Raw genomic sequence first — 18,381 nt, forward strand, 5'->3', positions numbered from 1 at the left:
CAGAACCTCGGGCTCCCTCCCGCCCTGCGCTGGGCTCACGTGCCGGGCTAGCGAGCCGAAGCAACTCCCAAGAGCACGGCGGCGCCGTTGGCGAATCCGGCAAGAGCTCCGGCGCGGGAGGCGCGGTGGGCGGCCCCGCGTCTTACGTGAGGCGCCCAAGCGCGCGGCGGGAACTCCACGGCGGCCAGGGAGGGGGCGTGTCCAGGCGGCCTTGCGGCCCCTGATTGGCCGGCAGGATGACGAGCGCGTTGGCAGTCGGCCCTAAGGCAGTGGGAACGTGCGTCAGAGGGGCGCAATCGGGGAGGGCGGGAGGGGCGTGTCTGGCGGCGCAGGGTCCCGCCGATTGGCTGGAAGGCGCCGGAGCCGGGCGGCCCGGCCCGGCCGGAGGAGGGCGGCGCCGCGGCCCCGGTCCCGGAGGTGGCTACCGGCTTCAGTGACATGATCATGGCAGCTCGGACCGGTCAGAGGGCCCTGAGAAAGGTGGTGTTGGGATGCCGTCCGAAGGCGGCGGCCGCAGCCGGAGTCCAGGCTCCGGCGCAGGGGCCCGCGCGGGACTTCAGGTAATAAACATAGGGCGCCGAGACGAGGGTGTTCCGCCTGGGCCTGCTGAGTAGAGGGATCGGGGGATTTGGGGTGAGGCGGCGCCAGACCGGATGCGTTTCCGCGTCCCTGGAGGAAGGGGTCTCCTGCGTTCGGCATTTGAGGGACTCGGGCGCGGCGCGCATCACCCCAGGCCGGAGGCTCGCCGGCCTGGCTCGAGCACCCGGTCTGTGTTCGTGGCTCGCTGCTCTCGCGAGAGGCGGTGAATCATCGGCGAAGCGACTTCGGAAGCAGCTGATAAAGCGACTCGGCGACCGGCGCCTTCGGGTTCTTCCGGTCTCTTCCCCTACGGTCTGTTGTAGAAAAGTTTTAACAACAGCGCAAGGGTTACCGGCTGCTGGGCGTGTGGGAGTTTGTGGCCTGGCAGTGATCGCCTTCTGTTCTTCTAGCGTGCCAGATGGCCAGACGTGCTTTCCCAGCTTGTGGTAGAGGTCTTTGCCCCCGCCCTTTGGTGCTTGCAGAACTGAAGGTAGCCGAAGTAGGGCACTTGGATTTTGTCCCACTTCACTGTAACTAGAGGTCCTGTAACCTTGAACCAGAATTCCTGGTTGGTTTCTTTTTTTGGGGGGGGGGGTGTGGAGTTGGAGGTGGAGACATGGATTCCATACTTATTAGAAACTACGTATTAGTTTCCTTTTACTAATGACATTGTAATCAATTATGCTTGAAAGTTAAAGTTAGTGTTTAAAATGAATTCAATTGTAAACAGTACGGGATGGAGGGAGAAAGCACAAATCTGATTGAGCTCCAGGACATTGAGATTTAATGAAGAATTTTTAAAATACCAGCAACCCAGCCAGCTCCAAACCTTTTAGACAAATAGTGGTTGAAAGTGAAATAAAATCATATCAATCGATACCTCATATCGTTTACTCCTGCTTTAGGAAATAATCTGAAAAAGTAGTTCCAAGCAGAACACATCTTATCATAGTTTAGATCTGCTTGTGTTACTCTTATAAAGTTGTTGGCTTGCAGACAAACGAAACTGTGAATTTTGAGCAAAAGACCAAATACGATTGTTTTAGTGATCAAATTAAGGCTTCAATTCTAAGATAAATATTTACTGCTTATGATAACGAAGAGAGAGGGAGTTTATGAGTTCATTGCAAGGCTTTTAAGCGTAAGATTCCAGCCTTTATTATAAGATTATTTGAGATGTAGTATTGGAAGATGAGTGACGAAAAAGCTGTCCTTCATCTGGTCCAGTTTTCATTTCATGGTTTAACCATGTATATGACTGTATGGTTCCTCATATTACACTTGAAGACATTATCCTTGATAGTGTGTGAGAATAGATGTGCTGTCCAGGGCATTGTAACCATAGTATGCAAACTGATCGGGAAAACTATTAGCTTTCTTTAAATACGGATATTTACCTTGTGATTGTAATCAGATTGTGTAGAGTTTCTTTTGGGGGGTTTGGGAGGGCAGTATTACGTGAACCTGGTACGAAATTCAAAACTATATACATACAGTGAAAAGTAAGCTTCCTAGTCAACCAGACATCCAGTTCACCTCTTCAGAAGCAAGAGTCTTAAGTTTATCTCAGAGATGCTGCCTTTTCTGATACTAATTTATCAGAAAATTAATAATTGTGTGGGGTATCTGCCACATAATTGGCTTCTAGTAATAAATAACGAGGTATCTATACAAAAAGTGGAAAAAAATAGGTAAAACTGTTCTAACAGTTAAAGATATCTAAAGAATGTCTTAGAAGGGAAACAGATGATTAGGCATTTTGCACACCAAATTTGGTTTTTGTAATCAATATGGCTAACAGAGATCCTAAATTATTTTTTGTGGTTCTTTTTAAAGGGGGAAGCTAAATTAACTGCCTAATTATTTTATTTCCACTGTTCTGCTTCATTTAGCAGAGTAACAGTCATTCATTTATATTAGTATAATCCTACTTTTAAGCAAACTCTGTAGGTTTACTCAAAAAAAAAATCACAATAGGCTTCTTTTAACATTATCTCTGCCTTTAAAATAAGATTCACATAACAAATCATGTTTTTAAAGATTTTCGGGAACAGGTAACACCCTTATTCTCTCTGGATGAATCTATCTAAAATCTCTTTTGACTAAAAAAGAATATCATTGATGTCTTTGAAATATGCTCTTATGTCATTATAAAATCAAATACTACTTGTCCTAGAAAACTTAGAATTCACAAAGCCATCTTGCTTTACCATATTTTCCCCATTATTCATTTTTTGAAGTGTTTTTTACAGCTGGATACATAAGAATCCTAAAATCTTAAAAGGGGCCGGTAAGTTCATCCATACAGTTCATGTGTTTGATTCTTTTCCATTACATTCTAACAGATAGTCATGCAGCATTTAGCTTAACCATTTTCATTGACCTCTGTTTCATTGCCTCTGGAATAAGCCCATCCAATTTTTTATTTATTTTTTCCCCCCAAAGCCCCAGTAGATAGTTGTATGTCATAGCTGCACTTCCTTCTAGTTGCTGTATGTGGGACGCGGCCTCAGCATGGCCAGAGAAGTAGTGCGTTGGTGCGCGACCGGCATCCGAACCTGGGCCACCAGCAGTGGAGCGCGCGCACTTAACCGCTACGACACGGGGCCGGCCCTGGCCCATCCAATTTTTATAAACAGTTTTAATTGTTCAAAAGTTCTTTCTTGTGTTATGGAGCTCAAATTTGTCTCTAATGGGGCTTTTCTTTTACATTTTGAAGCCATATTCTCAGGTATCGTCCCTTATCTTCTGGCTGAATATTCTCGGTTTCTTCAGCCATTCTTTGTTTGACTTGATTTTCTCTTCCTCCCCAGCCAAACTGTAGGGTTTCAGTGTCCTTAAAGAAATTTTATTTATATGTAAATCGTATTTTATATAAATCAAATTTTATATGTGATAACATAGGGAGATTTCACCAGGCTACCCCATTCCCCTTTTAAAAATGATTTGAAGACTTGATTTAATGAAATATCACTCTCTTACTTGGAACTCTTCAACAACTTCTCATTGAGAATAAATTTCAGATTCCTTTTCCTGGCCAGTAGTCCCCAGCATGATCCAGTTCCAACTGGTTTCTCTAACATTATTTCATAGTACTCTCCCCCTGGCTTGCTATTACTGCTGCTACACTGTTAGTTCTTGTCAGTCTCAGGATACTGCCCAGCTTGTTCCCTGCTACCTAGAATGCCCCCATCTACCGCTCCTACTCCCGTATACATACATACGTGTGTGTGTGTGTGTGTGAGAGAGAGATTATATTTATTATGTAAATACATACCTATTACTCTCTTTGCATGGCTAACTCCTCCTTAACCATTATGTCTCAGCTGAAATATAACCTCAGAGGACTTCCTAGACCACCCTATCTAAAGGCGGTCCTAATTACATGTCCCCATTCCCATTTCTTTTTTAGCACATTTTTGTCTGTGTGTGAGGAAGATTAGCCCTGAGCTAACATCTCTTGCCAATCCTCCTCTTTTTGCTGAGGAAGATGGGCCCTGGGCCAACATCCATGCCCATCTTCCTCCACTTTATATGTGGGACACCTGCCACAGCATGGCTTGGTAAGTGGCGGGTAGGTCCGCACCTGGGATCTGAACCTGCGAACCCCGGGCCACCAAAGCGGAGCACGCGAACTTAACCACTATGCCAACAGGCCAGCCCCCTTTAGCACGTTTTTTTAATCCTCAACTAGAATGTAGTCTTTTAAGGTTCGTGTTTGTTTTATTCATCGTTATGTCCCTACTGCCTAGCACACAATAGGAGCTCAATAAGTATGTGAACTAATGCATGAATAGTAGTATAAAATAGTTATGCAATAATTTTATTAGGGAAAGCCTAAAAATATTTAGGTGAACAAGAGTATAGAACCATCTATATTTAGAAGTACCCCAAACAATTAACATTCTAATTACCTTGACATCTGTTTTTACATATATGCATTGAAATGGAGATTGGAAGCTAGAGTAGAACAGAGCAGGGCCACCAGATCTCCAAACCAAGAGTGAGACTTAATTTCAGGTCTCATAGAGTAGATCAAGAATTAAGGAACCTCCATGGATCCAGCTGCGAAAACAACCTGGGTAGATAAGATGAGTTGAAAAATAAATGATGAATATTCTGGCAAGCATATGGCAAGAATATGTTGTAACATGTGAGTATAGACTGAAAGCCAGCTTTCTGGGAGAGAGACCTTTTCTGTCAGAAGCTTCTAACGCTGACTGTAACTGTTATTTTAGTTTTCTTCATGGTGCTTAAGGAGCTTATTTTGTGTGTGTGTGCACCTGTGTGTGTATTTTTTTCAGGAATATTCTAAAGTTGCAAAGACTTCTAAAGTGTGAGTTATTTTACAATCTCTATAATTTGTGTTTTCTTGTAATTGTCAATGTTATTCTAAATCAGGTAATTTTTGTCTTTTTAGATATTTAGCTTCCTGTGGTATACTGATGAGCAGAACTCTTCCGCTACATACCTCAGTGTCGCCTAAGGAGATATATGCAAGAACTTTCTTCAGAATTGCTGCACCATTAATAAACAAAAGAAAAGAATATTCAGAGAGGAGAATTATAGGGTTTGTATATAATAATTTAGTTCTACTAAAAGAGCACGTTCCCAATTTTCTATAAAGTATCATGCTTCTTTTTTTCTGGATTCTCTTCTTACAGACTCAGCTCTGGTTTTTCTAGGTTGGCCTTTCCGTAGCCCTTGCTGTTTTATAAATATTTGTTGAATGAATATAATTATATGGTAACTTTATAGGGTAGATTTAAACCTTGACATGTAAAGGAGATAACTGAACTGTTTATGACCTGCATTTTTGTGCACTGTTCTTTTCTATAATGGCTACATTACTGAAATGTTGGGCCAAATATGTTTATATAGCTCCCTCACATACACACATTCATAGGTAAGCACATAAAGACATGCTAAGATCCTACCATCTACAGCAAAGCTTGGCAAACTTTTCCTGTAAAGGGCCAGATAGTAAATACGTTATGTTTTGTGGACCATACTGTCTCTGTTGCAACTACTCAACCCTGTCTTTGTAGCCCAAAAGTAACCATAGACAATGTGTAATAAATAGGCATGGCTGTATTCTAGTAAAACTTTATTTACAAACCCAGGCAGTGGGCCAGGTTTGGCCCCTGATCTAGGGGTATATACAACAGAGGATAGAGACTCTGCAGTTCTGCTATCCCAGAAATACGGCATCCCTTCATATAGGCCGTTCAGTATCACATGAATTCTTGTAAAAGTGTGTTTTGTTAATTTTATTCAGTTACTTTTTCCCTTCTGATTTTTCTATAGTAAAGGACTTTCAGCTGACTCATAGCTTTTGTCACTAAATTTACCTCTGTTACTGGCTAGTCACTATATTAGTTAAGGTAATGCTAGCAGCTATGCAGATAAAACACAAAAGTTTATTTCTTTCTCATGTAAAGTTCAAGAGGGTGTTCCGATCCCTAGGCAGCAATTCTCCAAATAGTGAATCAGGAGCCTGGGCTCCATTCAACTTGTGGCTTTTGTAATTGCCTAGTCTCAGAGTCTCTTAAAAAGATACACCTTCTTCTTAACCACATTGGTCTGAAAGTGACGCACAGTGCTTACTGCCAGATGTTATTGGCAAGAACTACTCGTGTGACCCCCATCTAAAATGCAGGAGGGGGACTGAGAATTGTAGCCCCCTGGTGGGCAGCCACTTCCCGGCAAGAACACCATGTCAGGTGACCCTAAATACTTGGATAGGTAGACATCTTTGCCACAGCTGGCATCTGCCAAAAAGAGAAATGGCAACAAAAAGATAAGAAATCAAATAGTGGGCCAGCCCTGTGGCTTAGCGGTTAAGTGCCCTCGCTCCACTACTGGCGGCCTGGGTTCGGATCCCAGGCGCGCACCGACGCACCGCTTCTCCGGCCATGCTGAGGTCGTATCCCACATACAGCAACAAGAAGGATGTGCGACTATGACATACAACTATGTACTAGGGCTTTGGGGGAAAAAAAAAAGGAGGAGGATTGGCAATAGATGTTAGCTCAGAGCCAGTCTTCCTCAGGAAAAAGAGGAGGATTAGCACGGATGTTAGCTCAGGGCTGGTCTTCCTCCCAAAAAAAAAAGAAATCAAATAGTGACTTGGTCTGCTTTACTCTTTTTTTTTTTTATAATTTTATTTATTTATTTATTTTTCTCCCCAAAGCCCCAGTAGATAGTTGTATGTCATAGCTGCACATCCTTCTAGTTGTTGTATGTGGGACGCAGCCTCATCATGGCCGGAGAAGCGGTGCGTCAGTGTGCACCCGGGATCCGAACCCGGGCTGCCAGCAGCGGAGCACGCGCACTTCACCGCTAAGCCACGGGGCCGGCCCGGTCTGCTTTACTCTTAACTCACTACCAATCTCTTTCTTTTACTTTGTACCTGCCATTTGACAGGCATTGCTGGGTGCATTATATTTATTGTTTCATTTAGTTCTCATAACAGCTGTGTGAACTAGATATTGTTATTCCCATTTTAGAGGTGAGGAAACTGAAGCTCAGAAACAGAATGTACATTAAGTGTCATGACTCCAAAGTTCATTTTTCCCACCATATTTACTTATCCTTACTTGCTTCTGTATTCTTTCTCAGGCTGAAATTCTTTTTATTATAAATTGGTCTTATCTAATGATCTTCATCTTATCTTTTTTCTCCCACATTTGACATAAATACATAATAATAGCTACCATTTATTAAGTGCTTATTAAGCATTGTGCACTATGGTGAAACTATTTCATTTAACCCTCAAAAGAACCCTGTAGAGGTGTTTTTCAGTTATGGATGAAGAAAATGAAGTTGAGGGGTTAGGCAGCCTACCCAGGGTCATGTGGCTTACTGTGTCGTAGGCTTAATATTTGGACACGGTCCTTCCTGACTACAGAGTCCATCCCCTTGACGGCCATGTTGTACTGCTTTCTTAGTCGTTGTAGACAACTTTTATGGCAGTTAGTTTCCAGACTGCAGCGTTTCATACTTCTTCATGGGGCTTATTTTAACATTTATTTCCAAGTGTCTGAAAACCTGGGGAGGAGAAGCACCCCCCCCACCCCGCCGTGGGCCTCATTTCATGATCGTAAAGATTAATTTAAATGTATATAAAGATTCATTCTGTCATACTCCAAAAATATCCTTTTGTAATATTTTTAGATTGTGATTGTTTAAATTACTATATCATTTTGAGGTGAACTGTGTTTTAACATTGTTGAATCCTTATAACCAAGAATAATCTGTCTGACTCTCATTGTTCAGTTGTCTTTTGCATGTATCCATAGAGTGTTGTTGTCATTGTTTTTTCATTTAAGCCCTGGAGTGTTTCTGTTGAATTTATTTCTAGGTATTTTGTATTTCTATGCTACTGTTTTCTTTTGTTGTTGTTATTATAGGAAGGGTATTTATTCATTTTTATCTATTTCCTAACAGGCTACCTTACTGGATTCTGAGTTGATTCTCTTCTGAATTGATAGTCCTATAACTTGCTAATTCACGATTTTGCCTAATTCTTTTTCACACATATTCCTCATATTTCATGCTCTGATTTAATTACTTTGACTAATACTTTCAGAACAATGCTACATAACAATGATTATAGCCAGCATCTTTGTCTTATTTCTAACTCTAATGGGAATGCTTCTGGTATTTTACCGTCTGTGGAGGGAATCATATGGTTTTTCTTCTTTTGGCTAATTAATGTGGTTATAATAATATAATTCTTGCTATTAAACCTTCCATACATCATTAAATGAGTTGCATTTGATTGTTGTATTTTTTGTGTGTGTGTGAAAGGAATATCAGCCCTGAGCTAACATCTGCCAATCTTCCTCTTTTTTTGCTGAGGAAGACTGGCCCTGGGCTAACGTCCATGCCCATCTTCCTCCACTTTATATGGGATGCCTGCCACAGCATGGCCTGACAGGCGATGTGTCAGTGCCTGCCCAGGATCCCAACCAGCGAACCCTGGGCTGCCGCAGCGGAGCTGTCACACTTAACCACTTGGGCCACCCGGCTGGCCCCGATTGTTGTATTTTTTTAATGCATTGCTTGATTATATTTGTTGGTTTTTTACTTAGAATTTTTGCCTCAGTACTCACAGGTGATGTTGGTCTATAGATTTTGTTTTTTATGTTCTTTGTCAGGTTTGGGTTGTCAGGATGTTATGCTGGCTCATAAAAAGAATGAGAGGTTTCCTTTCTTTGTGTTCTAGAATAGTTTCTTTTCTTTTTTTTACTTGCAAAAATAGTACATGCTTGTATAAAAACCTAACACTATAGAAGTATTATACCAAAAGTATTAATCTATCTTTACTCTTGCTTCTTTTTCCTGAGTTGACAACTGTTAATTGTTTAATCTGTATCCTTCTAGGACTGTTAAGTGTAGTTTTATTATAAACATTCTATTAACATAATTATTTTCAGGAAAAAATAAATATCAAATATTTAAAATCGAGGAAATACTTGTGATTTTTCTTAAATAGATGATGGAATCCTACATATCCTGTCTGCTTCATAATGTGCTTTTTCTCATATAATATATTGTAAACCTCTTTGCTCTAAAGTGTATATTTAATCTTAATTCTTTTAAGTAACTGATACAGAGTTCCACAATACGGATGTACCGTAATTTATTAATCATTTATTATTATATTAAGCATTTATTAATGTCTATCAACTGATAAACCTTTAGGTTGCTTCCAGTTTTTTTCTCAAACTCTCAATTTTTAAATGCTGGCCACTAATTAAAATTTTAAAAACCACATCTGCAAGCCAGATCCAACCTGTGGTCTGTCAAATTGTGATCTCTGCTATATACATATATTTAGTTCCCTTTTTATTTTCTGTGTTGCTTTGAAGTCGTTCATTCCAGAGTGTGGTTCAGCATGTGTGCCAAATGACCTGTTGTCTCATACACGATAAGTTTTATTCATATTCAGTTTGAAGTATATGTATATTATATAACTAGATGCAGTTAACACCTCTCCTTTTTTTTTTAAAGGTATTCTATGCAGGAAATGTACGATGTGGTATCAGGAATGGAGGATTATAAGCATTTTGTTCCTTGGTGCAAAAAATCAGATGTTATATCAAGGAGATCTGGATACTGCAAAACACGATTAGAAATTGGGTTTCCGCCTGTATTGGAGCGCTATACGTCAGTAGTAACCTTGGTGAAACCACATTTGGTAAAGGTAATAGTTTTGGTTGTTGTTGTTTTTAAGTATTCCCCGAATATTGATTATATCAAATTGGTTAAAGTGTAATAGCTTAAAAAGATTTCCCTAAACTAATAGGAGAAGTAGGGAAAAAAATAAGCCATTTATTATATCTCCTTTATTTTATACAATGTTAGCATTATTCTTTCCAAATAGAAACTTGACTAGAATATGGAAATGAGAACTTTTTTGTTTTTTCCTCCTGTTGAGGACTACTGACCCACAGGAAAGATTGGACCACACAAGTGAGAAATGTTGTAATTTAATCTTTGCACTATTTTTTTTTTAAGTTAAGGAAGGGAAAGTGATGAGAGGCTGGAGAAAGGTAGAAAGATATAAATGGAGAACATAAACACTGTTGAGGGCATCCTGTCCTGTACCAGGTCCTGAAATACCAGGTACTGTGACATGCATTGTATCAATCGTCTTACCTTTGTCAGAGGAGGGTACACATATAGAAAAGGTACTCAGACTTAAACACACAAAAAGGCAGAATTCCATAGAGTAACACCCATTTCTTTTGAATTCCTAGAGTGTGGTAACTGAAGACTTTAAAAGTTGAGTTGTGTTTTGTGCCCACGGGGTTTAGTGGTGAAATCATTTCTTGGTAATTGGCCAGAGCTAAATGCCTTTGTCAGCTCTTTGTCAGACATTCAAAGGCGTGCAGCTCTCATACCAGAAGAGTACACTGTTCAGAGAAGCTAAGACCTTGGAGTCCACCCTAGTCTGGCTCTCAAAACTTGGACTCCGCTTGAAAGGCCATGCCCCACTCTGGGACTTTACCATTATTACGAATGTTTTCACCTGTTTACCTCATGGTTTTTGAGTTTTTACCTACTGCACTGCATTGCCTCTCTTAGAACAGCTAACATTTATTGAGTTCTTTGTAGTGCTTTACTTAAATTATGCATTTATTCTTCACAACAGCCCTTTGACATTCAAACGTTACTAGTCTCCATCCCACAGTTGAGCAAACTGAGGCTTAGAAGAGTTAGATAACTTGCCCAAGGTTACACAGCGAGGCTCCAGCTCAGTCTGTCTGACACCTGCGAATCTCTCTGTAATCTTAAAATTTTTTTATTCCCTGACCTCAGTCTCTTGCCATTCAACCTCTATAACTTAAATTTTAATATATTCTGCTGTGTCTACCTTTTGAACTGTAAAAAAATCTAATTTTCTCCCCCTAGCTTCTTAACACATACAGGATAAAGTCAATTGCTTTATCATGCTCACCGGCTCATCCAACCCCCCCCATGTTCCCCCCCCAACCACACTACACTTAATGTTCAAGCAATACCATACATCTTAAAGTCCCATGGATGCACCATACAGCTCCTGCTCCACAGCCCTGTGCCTTTGCGTATTGTTCACTCTTCTGCCTGTAATAAACCTAACTCCTTGCCTATTAATCCTTCAAATTCTAGCCATCTGGTGTTGCTTTCTCTTTCCTTTCATATGGATAATCAGTCCTACCTGGGTGATTCCTCTGGGCTTTGTAGATGCTTTACTTATTTCTCTTACCACTCTAGTATAATTTATGTCTTCATCTGGATTTCTACTTGACCAGATTGAGCTGTTTGAGGGAATGGGAGATCCTCTTTTTCATTTCTGTATCTTCAACACCAGGACTACAATGACAGGAGTCATGAGAGCTCCTTGCTTATGAAGGTCTCACTACTGTGTTCTTGGGTTATTGCAGGTCCAGAGATGTTCATAATAATCTTGGTAACTTTCACCACTGCCAAGGAGGGAGGAAACTATTAGAAAAAAAAATCTTCATAATAATATGTATTATATGATCATTGCTATCTCAGTTTTATGAGGCTTAGGGAAATTAAGGACCTTAAACAAGTTCACACTGTATGTGTCTGATTCCAAACCTATTTTTCCATTAAAATAAGCTGCCTCAATGTGCTAATTATTGTTTAAAGATATATTTGAGAATAACCCACAACTATATGTGCTCAGCTTTTGGTTGTCGCTGGGTTAGGGTTCTGGATTTTAATACCTAATACACATATGTGACATACAATAAAAATCATTATAACCAAGGGAGCAGCAGAAGCCATGTGACATTTTCTGTGAATTATTAGCTGCCTCAGTGTGCTTGTGTCAGTAATTCTATTCTACACGATCTGTAATGGCCAGAAGCCCTTGAAAGTTTTCAGCAGATTTAATAGAGGCAACAGTTCAGTGAATTTTACTGCCTGGTTCAGAATATAAACATTTTACATAGCATAGTTTGTATGGTCTGGGTCAGTTCAATCAGAACAACCCGTTGTAGGTCATCATCATAACACCTCCTACTGTGTTTAGTATCTCTGCTGTTAGAAATGAGGTCTTTGGCAATATTGTCCCTATCAAAACATATCAGTAAAAATCTGTGGGTTTTTGGGCTAGATTATCGATTTGAGCACAGCACTGACACGTTTTGTGAAAAAGTAGTGAGAGGAAGATGGTATATTGTAGTGAGTGTTCCCAACTGCTGTTTCTCCTTCGTTGTTAAATTTCCTATAAGCTTCATATGTGATTGTAAAGAAGGGTAGAATGTATTATCTTAAAGTTGGATAACTGAAATAATAAGATTTTATTGTAGACTTTTCATGCCTTTTTTTAATTAGATGGCCATTATTGCACTATATATAAATATAGCAGAACCCTTTGAAGAAAATTTTCACTTCTCCCCAGTGACTTAGCATAATATGACTAAATTCAGCTATTAAAGTTTTTCAGGGCTGGCTCCGTGGCTTAGCAGTTCAGTGCATGTGCTCCGCTACTGGCGGCCCGGGTTCGGATCCCGGGCGCGCACCAACGCACTGCTTCTCTTGCCACACTGAGGCCGCGTCCCACATACAGCAACTAGAAGGATGTGCAACTATGACGTACAACTATGTACTGGGGCTTTGGGGGAAAAAAAGGAGGAGGATTGGCAATAGATGTTAGCTCAGAGCTGGTCTTCCTCAGCCCAAAGAGGAGGATTAGCATGGATGTTAGCTCAGGGCTGATCTTCCTCCCAAAAAATAAATAAAACAGTCACTGATTTCCATTTTAAAAATTAAAATAATATTTTCTTTTTATAAATGTGTAAATAAAGCATTTCTTTATAAACAGTTTTAAGTGTGGATGCAGTTGATCTTTATAATAATTCTACCATGTTACCATCTGATAATTGCTTCAGAAGCGTTTAGATGAAGAGGAAATGAGGAATAAACTGCCGATAGACTTTTAGCTCTCTGGCTCCCAGTTTGAACTATCTGTGGAGAGATCCAGATATAGCCAGAGAAATAATCCTACATTCTGTGTTTAAGGAGGCTATAGCTGGGGAAGAAAAAGTGAGTCCGTTTACTTGGGGGAAAAAGAGTTTACCTATGCAAGTCCTTGTTTTTCTAATCTGTAGTGTATAGCCTCAGGGGAGGGACAATCTAAACTCTTGGGAGGAATAAGTTATCAAAGAGAAAAGGGGGGGAGGCACTTGATCATTTATTGGCTCCAGGATATGCCAGACGAGCTGGAAGCATAAGGCTTAATTGAGGAATAGGTATAGACTTTGAAACAGGAATTTAAAAAGTGGTCTGCTGCTGGGGGAAGGTGATATGTATTCTTGAGGTCAGTTGTCTGCTAGGACAATAATAAGGCCTAGATAGCATCTTAGGATAGTAAATAAAGAAGCTGCACTTCATTGAAGGTCGTAATCACTTCTAACAATGGATTTATGACTATATTGTGGCCACCATTTTTCACACTGCAGGAGGCAACTCTTTAGTGGGTCTCAATCAGCATTTTTTAAATGATGTAGAATGGGAAATGATCGAGATGCACTGCACGTAGTGTTGCTAAGTATTGTGTGTCACTATGTACACACACATAAAATGTGAACACTGAGATCAGAAGTCAGAAAGCAGTGGGTTAGGGACAAGGGTCAGGGACAAGGGTCAGGGCCAGACTTTCAGAAAAACTGGAACCGTAGAGGCCTCTAGAAATAAAGAGTCAAGAGTGAAGGAAAGACTAAATATGACTGACAGGAGAAAAATCTTTGGGTAGAAAGAATTATAGAATTGTGCTAGGGATCTGTGCCAGATAACCTTATAAATGTTTTAGCCATCTCATAGTGGTAGTTTAAATAGGTATTATACTCATTTTACAGATTAAGGAAATATGGTACAGGGAGTTAACTTGTTCAGGATCACTTGTAAGTGGCAGGACTAGAAATAAACTTCAGAAAATCACTTCCTGTTTTGCTACTGGAGGAGAGAATTCTGAGTAGCACAGCAGGTGATAGCAGTGGAAGAGACAACAACTGGCAGTCCTGGGGGTCCCAGCAGAAAAGAAAACGGCTTATGCTGGCAAGAGGTTGCTTCTGAGTACTAAGACAAAAATGATACGTTTTTATCACCTGTGGTCTGACCTATAAAAATATTTAATTTTCAAAGACATCATCCTCAATTGTAGATTCTGGGCAATCCCAACAATATTTCACTGTGGTTCTATTTTTCATTTTATTCTAGGCATCTTGTACTGACGGGAAGCTCTTCAATCATTTGGAGAGTGTTTGGCGATTTAGCCCCGGTCTTCCTGGCTACCCAAGAAGTTGTACCTTGGATTTTTCAGTAAGTCTCTCATAAAGCCTTTGATTTGTTCCAAATATCAGGTGAAGTTGGGAAAGAAGGAATAATCCATTTATTTGAACCAGATGCCATAACTATAATCTCATGTGCATAGTGATTACTGAAAGACTCTTAAAAAATCCCAAATTTCTCAGTATTGAATACCTTTTTCTGTACTGACTTTATAAGAAAGAATGCTAATGAACCTTTCCCTTTTTCTGTTCTTTTTTTTTTTTTTTTTTTTTTTTTTAAGATTTTATTTATTTTATTTTTTTTCCCCCCAAAGCCCCAGTGGATAGTTGTATGTCGTAGCTGCACATCCTTCTAGTTGCTGTATGCGGGACTCGGCCTCAGGATGAACGGAGAAGTGGTGCCTCGATGCACACCCGGGATCCGAACCCGGGCCACCAGCATCGCAGCGCGCGCACTTAACCGCCAAGCCACAGGGCCGGCCCTTCTGTTCTATTTTTTGAAACTTGAATAGTTATTCCTTCTCTATTTTCCAGTTTTCACAAGTCCATAAATAAGACACATGCTATGACTTGACTACCAGCTTAATGGTTTGTTAACACCAAGTGAAATCTACACATTGATCTGTACCTTAAGATGCAGAAATAAAGTGCAAAGGGGAAGAACATGTTTTTAGAATCTAGGGACTGTGGTATTTTCTTGTTCACCTTACCTTGGCTATAGAAAACTTAAAGCCACTTGTGGCTTTTTCTTTGCCAGTAGGTAATATATGAATTATTTCTGTATTTGCAACTCAAGCATTACATTTTAAGAAATGGTCATAATTTTGATTGCGTTATACTGTTCTCAGCTCTTGAGTCGCTTTCATTAAAAAACTAGTGGACATTAATGGGACAATTGGGAAAATTTGAATAAGGCTTGTGTAGATTAGATAATAGCATTATTTGTTACCTGGTAGTATTAACTACCTCTGTTAATTTCCTGGTGTTAATAATTGCCCTGTGGTTGTATAAGACATTAAAATAGGGGAATCTGGGTGATGAGTGTATGAGAAATCTTTGTACTATTTTTGTAACTTTTTTATAAATCTGAAATATTTCAAAATGAAAAATTAAAACATTTAAAAAAGTTAGTGGAGGGCCGGCCTGGTGGCTTAGCGGTTAAGCGCACGCACTCTGCTACTGGTGGCCCGGGTTTGGATCCCGGGCGCGCACTGATGCACCCCTTCTCTGGCCATGCTGAGGCCGCGTCCCACATACAGCAACTAGAAAGATGTGCAACTACGACATACAACTATCTACTGGGGCTTTGGGGAAGGAAAAAAAAAAAAAGGAGGAGGATTGGCAATAGATGTTAGCTCAAAGCTGGTCTTCCTCAGCAAAAAAGAGCAGGATTAGCATGGATGTTAGCTCAGGACTGATCTCCTTCACAAAAAAAAAAAAAAAAAAGTTAGTGGATATTTGGTCCTTAAAATACTATTTCTCAAACCGTTTGCCTTGAATTCTGTCTTGAGGGGGTATAAGTAAAGTTCTGAATCATTGCTTACTTTAAGATTGAACCACCTGCCCCATCTGTTTTATGGATGAGTCTCATCTGCCTGCTGCTGTTTCTCGTGGGAATACCTGTCAGAAGGGTCACTTCCCTTCCTTATTTTGTTTTGGGAGGTAGAGTCGATCTAAAAGGGGCAATTAATAAGAAGCCAGAATAATAGAGGTGGTATTCAGCAAAGCTTTTTTCCGATTTTCTTTAACTTAATGAAAGCAGACTCTTTGCCTTGAAATGAGACTCATTGGCCTGGTTTCCTTAAGCTTATTGTGCCCACAGTGGTTGTGCTCACTGCAGTAAATAGGACTCCGTCTTCTGAGGGGTGTAAAAACCTCAGCTAGGTAGACCCACCTCTGCCTTAGATACTGAGCTGAGGAGCCCATTTCACAGTGTGAACACTGCTACCCTAGGTAGAGATTTAGTGAAAGAAAGATCTTCCTAAAATAATTATTAACATTTTCCTACAGATTTCCTTTGAATTTCGCTCACTTCTACATTCTCAGCTTGCCACGTTGTTTTTCGATGAAGTTGTAAAGCAGATGGTAACTGCCTTTGAAAGAAGAGCATGTAAGCTGTATGGTCCAGAAACAAATATACCTCGGGAATTAATGCTTCATGAAGTTCATCACACGTAAAGGGAAAAAAGAACTGGTCACCTACTTGTAACTTTAGTTAATTCACTTTTAGGAAGTGCTTTGTTCATTTGCTTTTAGAAGTCGGAAAGCATTTGTTAACCCCAGCTTAACTGTAAACCTGCACCGTTGAAAATTTGCACTTGGAATATGGAACCACATGTACATAGAATGCAATCAAGTGTAATTCAAAGCAATATATACATTAACATATTCACAATAATGGGATGTCATCACTATTGCTAGAATACTGACATCACTCTTCTGAGCAGAAATTGAAACTGTAAATTTAAACCTTTTAATTATCATCTTACCTGAAAGGTTGAGTACTCACATAGTATGTATTATATTAACCATATCACATTTAAGTTGTTAAATTCAGACTATTTATAACTTATTGCGTAGGGCCTGCCTCATGGCTTAGGATATTTGAGTAATCATCAGATATTTAACGTAAAAACTTTGACTTAAAAATACTGTTAATGAAGGTTCCCTGGCACTTTTCTTATTTTTAAATTGTTCTTATGGGTAGCAGTAGATAATTCAATGCTGGGGTTAGCTCCCAGACAAACAGTGAATTTTTTTTTTGGTGAGTGGTCCAGAGCTTTAAGCTATTTTTCTCCTAGTTTGCAGCTCCCTCCCAGGTACTTTGACTGCTCTTTCAATAATGGTGATTGTGTGTCAGATTTTTCTACAGCAGTGGGCAACAGATGAAGTTAGTTGGTGTGTCTCCAGCACCATGCATTCCTATTTTCTATTTATTGTGTGTCCTCACTTTCAATAATGTATTTCAAACTGATATTTTTGTAAACAAATCAATGTAAGGACTGAAGTGGTAACTTAATAAAGTTAATTTGTTTATTTTTTTGTACAGTTATTTTGGTTATTGAAATCCTCTTTATTGTTTCAATATGTATTTACATAGACACAGTAAAGTTGAAGTATAGCATTTTATGTCTTAAAAATACTTGCACAGAAACAAATCTAGGCAAAATTCAGTCTTCCTTTAATCGATATTGATCTCCTTCCCTCCTTGCACACCATACCCAACAACCCTCTTGCCTTGCTCGTCCAATCATTGTGCTATTAACTTTGTTTCCTCAGATCAACAAGGGACCTCAATAATTAGTTCTTGCAGCCACCTCTGTATCCTACATAAATGCATGTTTGCATCAGTTTATTCGATAAATCTGTTTTGAGTACCTGCTCTCTGCCAGATGCTGGTTATACAGTGGTGAAGGACTCAGACAGTCTACTTACATGGAGCTTGGTTGTGGCTTCACACAGGTAAAGCAGTATCCTCCCACTTAAAGATGAGGTGTCTTCCCAGAGCGTAAGTAGTTTGTATATAATTATGTACCTTTTAAATAATGAAGTTTTTAAAATATGGCAAATGATAAGACCCAGATATTTTCTTTTTTCTCTGTACAGTACTACCTCTCTTTTGACAGAAATAAGAACCTATACTATACTGCTATACTTACAAATGCTGTAGGTAAACTCTTAGGTTCAGAATCTAACTTAGTGGTTGGGATATAACTGGGCTGGTATTATGATAGTATGTAGATGGTATCTTGATGAGGGAGCCCAGAAATACCGAAATGTTGCCTTGATCTAGCTATCCTTTTGACTCAGGAGGTTCCCTAAGTATGGTCAGAACCCAGGTCACAATAAGTGCTAGAGACAAGATACAAACTCAGGCATTGTGGCCCCTATATCTATGCTCTTGTGTTTGCTTTATCTAGTACAACAGTCTGGATGCCATGACCTTTGGACTTGAAATTTGGCATCTGTGCTTTCCATACTGTAAGAGAGA

The 18,381-nt window shown here is 39.9% G+C and overlaps 1 protein-coding gene across 1 annotated transcript; it reads left to right on the forward strand.

The window, feature by feature from the left end:
• The first annotated feature begins 387 nt into the window (after positions 1–387).
• Positions 388–17,442, forward strand: COQ10B (coenzyme Q10B). Its single transcript, XM_004426760.3, has 5 exons — positions 388–560; positions 5,000–5,149; positions 9,598–9,790; positions 14,320–14,421; positions 16,401–17,442. The coding sequence occupies exons 1-5, from the start codon at positions 439–441 to the stop codon at positions 16,566–16,568; spliced, it is 735 nt and encodes a 244-aa protein (XP_004426817.1). The 5' UTR covers positions 388–438; the 3' UTR covers positions 16,569–17,442.
• Positions 17,443–18,381: the final 939 nt, after the last annotated feature.

The sequence above is a fragment of the Ceratotherium simum genome, chromosome 9 (genome assembly GCF_057802395.1).
Source record: "Ceratotherium simum simum isolate JZ-2026a chromosome 9, ASM5780239v1, whole genome shotgun sequence".
NCBI lineage: Eukaryota > Metazoa > Chordata > Mammalia > Perissodactyla > Rhinocerotidae > Ceratotherium > Ceratotherium simum.